This window comes from Amborella trichopoda, chromosome 9 (genome assembly GCF_054954075.1).
Source record: "Amborella trichopoda isolate Santa Cruz 75 chromosome 9, AtrichopodaSantaCruz75HAP2 v2.0, whole genome shotgun sequence".
NCBI classification, from domain to species: domain Eukaryota; kingdom Viridiplantae; phylum Streptophyta; class Magnoliopsida; order Amborellales; family Amborellaceae; genus Amborella; species Amborella trichopoda.
In genome coordinates this window covers 47,395,491-47,401,354 of record NC_142344.1, presented here as the reverse complement: position 1 = coordinate 47,401,354, position 5,864 = coordinate 47,395,491, and the positions used below count along the sequence as shown (strand labels likewise).

Below are 5,864 nucleotides of genomic sequence, written 5' to 3'. Positions count from 1 at the left end.
AGGCTAAAAAGTAAAAAAATAAATAAAAGAAAAACTAAGAAAAAAAAAAAGGCTGGTCGAGGCTCAATTGGGCCAACACCATATGCCCCAAGTGCTTCTTTTTTAGGGCACCCGGCCCATTGCCAAACCTAACTTCCATTGCTTCTCGTCCTAGCAGCATTCCATAATGCCTATCTTTATGTTGGATTTTATTGGCAGACAAAAGGTGGCATGTTCGGTTGATTAGGTTTTGGCAACTTGACTAAAAGGAAATCCCTTTTTGTGATTTGCTTGCGAAATTTGTTCTTTGAATTTAGACAAGGCGACATGAAAATCGACAAAAAATAAAGGCGAGGCGATTTCAATTTTTCCTGCCATTCAACACTACCTCACAACACTCCCAATTTTCTTTTTTCCCTGTTTTATTTTAGGACTTTGTAGTGCCTCTAGTCTAGAAAACTTCATATAAAAACAAAAGTGACACTGCTATTTTCGTCTCCGCCAAATTTGACCGAATGCCAAATTACACCACCCATTGTCCATACCCTTCATGTTCGTTTCTAAATTCCAAGGAGCATCACATATTTTGTTATGCAAAATTGAAAATTGAAATTACAAAAAATAATAATAATAATTTGTTACGTATCAAATATTTTAATAGACTCATTATAATGCTATAAGGATATCACAATTATTTACAACCATCTAATGTGAAATTTGATAATTTGGGTGTGACGCAAAGTTCAAAAAAATTTCTTTTGAAATTTGAGCTTGGACAATGGAATTAATTAATCCATCCAATTTCACATCAAATGATCAAAATAAATTGTGACCACTTTGTACCAAAGATAAATAGTCTCATTATATACTTGGAAAAGGTTTCTATATTTTCCCTACAGCATAGAAGATATATGCTTCCCCTACCAACCAGCCATCCGATTTTGATCAAGAAATTTTGATCAAGAGAACTACTCACCATTTGATCTTAAATCCAACGTCTCAGTGTTTTATTTTTAGTTCTTTTAAATACAGATTTTATGAATATGAAAATTTGGTATGTGCCATCTTCTCCTTGTGGTGCACCTATAAAAAAAATATTAAAAATAATTTTTCGATAAAATATAATAACTACAATACCCTTTGAAATTTTCAAGAATATTTTGGTTATTTTGTTTTATTGAAAATATTTTTTATATATTTTTCACTAGTATGAGTATAAATAGAAGATTAAAAGTTTATAGGAAAAAATTAAAAATAAAATAGTGTAGAGACGATGACATTATGATTGATGCAATCTTAACCCTCCATTCAAAATGGAAGATTGGTTAAAAGGAAGAATATAAGTTTTATGCTGTAGAAGAAACATAAAAAACTTACCCTATATACTTTTGCTTTTAATATAGGTGTAGGAGTATTGCATATTTATATATCCCCGGAGTACCACCAAAATAGGAGTATTGCATATTTATATATCCCCCGGAGTACCACCAGAATAGGAGTATTGCATATTTATATATACCCCGGAGTACCACCGGAATAGGAGTATTGCATATTTATATATCCCCCGGAGTACCACCATAACCTTTTTGTTAGTATTAATCCCTGGTGGTTCTTAGCATGAAACCGACGAACCCTTTGAGAACTCGTGAGAAGCTTTAGATGCAGAGGAACAAGAAAATTCTCATTACATCCTATTTCTTAGCTTTCTCACATAAAAATCAGACGACCCATGGTGATCCACATGATCATCACGTGAGGACATGCCTCAATGTATGGTGGCCTTTAAAAAGGACCCTAAGGTCATGTGAGCGGTTGGACCACTGACCTTCATTGCCTCTCTCTCCCCACAACCACACAACAGCGGACTACTGCCCTCTCTCCATCATTTCCTCTATGAGATTTAGAGAGAGATCGGACTGACCCTCTCTCCTCTCAGAGGTTTAGAGTAGGTCGGTCCCTCTTCGTTGAAAAATACCGCCCGCCCCGCTTCTCTCTACCTCAGATGACTACTAAAGGGGAAAGAAGCCTCGCTCCTTTTTTTTTATTTTTATTTTTAACAAGACCCTGTGGCCCACGGCCCACCCTATCCCAAGGACCACAACTCTAAAGCTGCCGATTATTATTGTGGAAGAGAACAAAACCAGAATCCGCACACGTGGAAAAGTAAGACGCGTCTCGAGAGAGAATCTACACCTCTCTCTCTCTCTCAAACTTTTTCAAAAACCCCATTACGTCACCGTCCAACCCCCAAAAATACCCCTCGCCTAGGGCCCACTCACCAAGTTAAAAAATACCACAAAAAAACATGAAGTATCTGAAGGTTTTGTTCCCGCTGGTGATTGATTCTAAAAACAAAGGAATTATTGAAAATTAAGAGCGAGCTTTTTTCCTTTCTTTTTCCCACGAATAACGGTAGTCCACAGACGCTTATTACATCACGGCGACCAACGTCAACGAAAAAAGGGAAAGACGCAACTAAAATCAAATACAAAAAAATAAAAAATAAAAAGACAGGACTGGGGGTAGCAGCCCTAAAAACACAAGCTCTCGCTCCAATACTAAGCCCATCAAGGGCAACGGCAAAACGAGAAGCAACGGGCGACGGTTCCCAAATCACTTATTTCGTAACTCACTGGCCAAGTCTAGTAATAGTCGTAGCCCCCCCACTCGTGCTCATCGCCAGCCGCCGTGGTGGCGCCGTGCCGAAGGTAAGGCATCGCGTTGAAGGACCACGCCAGAGTGCGCGCCACCGACTCCCCCATGAAGCAGTCCTCGGCCCTGCACTTGAGCGCCTCAAACATCGAGTCCGGCTCATGCCGCATTGCCCGCAGCACATCAGCACACGACTGCCCGGGAACCGCCCCGGTCACTGCAAATGCCTGCCCTCCGCCATCGCTCCCGACCACACGCACCACGCTGGCGCTCCCAAGCAGGTTGTGGAGCCCACCCAGCGCCTCCTGGTAGGCGCCACCCAGGAACATGCCCAAATAGTAGGGCTCACCCGGTCGCGACTCGTGCAGTGGCAAGCTCGTCGCTCCGCCAATGAATTTGGTCACCTTACCATCGCTATCGCAGGTGAGATCGGACAGAATGGCATTGATGCTCGGCCTTTGATCCAGGCGATGGATGGGCATGATCGGAAACAGCTGCTCAATGGCCCAGAAGTCAGGAATGGAGGAGAAGACGGAGAGGTTGACATGGTAGGTGCGAACGCTATCAGCCTGTTGGCTGGCGTGCGAGAGCAGGTCGCAGAGCATGTCCACAGCAGCAAGCTGCTCGAGCGCGAACGACCCGAGCTTGAACTCCTCCACACAGCGCTGCTTCAGCTGCTCCGCGTGCACCAAACACAGCTCATACTCACCCTTCATCGCCGCACCCATCAAATTGCCATATTCAGTTCGAGCGTCGTCGCTGAGCCCCAATGTCAAATAAGAAAGATCTAGGCCCGGTGTGGCAACTTCCCTTGCAGCAGTAGCCTCAAACACAAGCACCGAGTGATGCGACACAAGCGCACGGCCACTCTCGCTGCAGATAACTGGGTGCTTAACAAACTTTTGATCGCACACATAGCGCACGGCTTGGACCACGGTGGCTGCATATTCCTCAAGAGTGTAACCAATCGACATATCCGATGCAGAGGATTTTGAGCCATCGTAGTCGACGCCAAGGCCACCACCGATATCGATCACTCGCATTCCGGCACCAAGGCGCACGAGCTCACAGTATATCTGGGCCGCCTCACCGACACCATCGCCTAGTAGAGAAACTGATGGGATCTGAGAGCCAATGTGGAAGTGCAAGAGTTGCAGGCAATCGAGCATGGCCACCCCTCTGAGCTTTCGGACCACACCAAGAATTTCCAGAGTTGTTAAACCGAACTTGCCTTTTTCACCAGAGGTCGAGCCGAAATGGCCAGAATGCTTCGTCCTGAGCTTTGCTCTGATTCCAATCACTGGCCTCACAGAAAGCTTTTTGCTGATTTCAATGACCAGATCGACCTCCTCTTCTTGCTCCAAAACGATGACAGTATCAAGCCCCATCTTCCTCGCCATTAAGGCAAGAGAGATGTACTCTTCGTCTTTGTAGCCGTTGCATATGAGGTAGGATTCAGGGCTACCTTTACAGAGCGCGCTCATGGCGAGGAGAAGCTCGGGTTTTGACCCGGCCTCGAGCCCAAAACGATGGGACCTACCAAACGCGACGATGTCTTCCACGATGGAGCGATCCTGGTTACATTTGACCGGGTAAACGCCCTGGTAATGCGAGTCGTATGACTGTGATCGAATCGCCGAGTCAAAGGCCGACTGCAGCGAATCGATCCTGTGCTTCAACACGTCAGGCAAGCGCACGATAAGCGGGAGTTGCAGGCCGAGTCCGCCATTAGATCTAGAGTCAACCGCTTTCTTCACGACCTTCATCAAATCGATCTCCTCAAAAAGGAGGGTCTCGAGGCCATGTGGCCTCACAGAGAGGTTGCCGGAGCCGTTGATGGAAAAGTAAGGAGCGCCCCAGCCGTTGATCCTGTACAGAGAGGCAGACAGCTCCGGAGACCAGAGCCCGCCAATGTTAGGGTTTGTCACCTCATCGGAGAAGTCTTTTTCAGGCAAATCTTGGCCTGAAAATCCATTCTCCAGCAACGGTGACAAGCCGGGAAGAGAGCTTTCCCCAGCTAAAGAGAAAGCAAAAGCAGGGGGGAGAGCTGCAATGGCTTGGTCGAAACATGCTAGGGCAGGCATCTCTTCCCGGTTTTGTTAGAAAGGGTCCAGAAGAGAGGTTGTGAGGGCGGGGGCTTTGCCAAAAGCCGAGGCCGAGGCCCCGGCTACCCCCCCAAAAGAAGCAGTAAGGTTCTAAGAAAAGGAAAAGCCTAACCCCCGAAGCTTGAGGAGCAACTTAATCCCCACCTCACCTCAGGAGAAGAAGAAGCACAAGATGAAGCTCTTTTAATGGAGGAAAAGGAGGGCGACAGCTTTTGTTCTGCTCTTGAGAGGTCTATGCAGGGTTGGCTTGAAGAGAGAGAAAGAGAGATACGGATCTGAAAATCGAGACGGAAAAAGAGGTAAGAGAAGGTCCCCTGCGATTTAGAGACAGAAAGAAAAGCAATGGATCAAAAAGATAGCAAAGAACGAAGCCTCTGCGTAAGAACCCTAACCAGAAGAACAGGAGAAACCAAAACAGTACGATTAAAAGCTTCGACAAAACCCTAGGGATGAAGCGAAAGCACCCACGAAAATACAGATCAGAGAGGCCGAATGATATCAGACGAAAAAAGCCAAGGGTTTCTTTATACTAGTTTTAACAGCGGCAAAGAGGACGAGAGGATAAGAAGACGGAACCCTAACGATCAAACGGCTAGCTCTGAAACGGAAGATCGAGAGATCTAGGGAGAGGGGGGGGGCGCAACCACGAGCAGAGAAGCGGGCGAGAATTGCACGAGAAGCGGGGTCGATTTATATAGGAAAAAAAGGCCCTAATTTTTTAAAATTAAAAAAAAACGATAAAAGGGCGTGACCTTTATTAGGGGCCTGTAGAGGGAAAATTACTTTCAGGACCTCGTGGTGAACGTTACGGCGTTCTAATCCTCAGGGGCTTTTTGGGGGAAATTCCTAAGTTTAGGGGGCCGCGTCGAGTTGCCGCGTGGCCTAATCGCCGTCGTTGCTGCAGTAACCCCTGCCCCTCTCTCTCCTTAAACCTTATCCCCGTTTTTGACACTCCCATCGACGCCTCGACGCGCTTTCTTGACGCGTGGGCGTCAAAGTTTACGGTGGGCGGACCCACTCGTGCGAAACCGTTTCGCGACGCCCCTTTTGGCACGTGTGTGGCGTCCCGCAAACTGGAGGTCTTGAGCCTGACGTGCTGCCTTGCGTTACTTCGGAGAATTTTACGGG

At 46.3% G+C, this 5,864-nt stretch overlaps 1 protein-coding gene across 1 annotated transcript; it reads right to left on the bottom strand.

Annotated features, from left to right (window-relative positions):
• Positions 1-2,339: 2,339 nt before the first annotated feature.
• On the bottom strand, positions 2,340-4,807 carry ADC2 (arginine decarboxylase 2). Its single transcript, XM_006854795.4, has one exon. The coding sequence runs from the start codon at positions 4,713-4,715 to the stop codon at positions 2,622-2,624; it is 2,094 nt and encodes a 697-aa protein (XP_006854857.1). The 5' UTR covers positions 4,716-4,807; the 3' UTR covers positions 2,340-2,621.
• Positions 4,808-5,864: the final 1,057 nt, after the last annotated feature.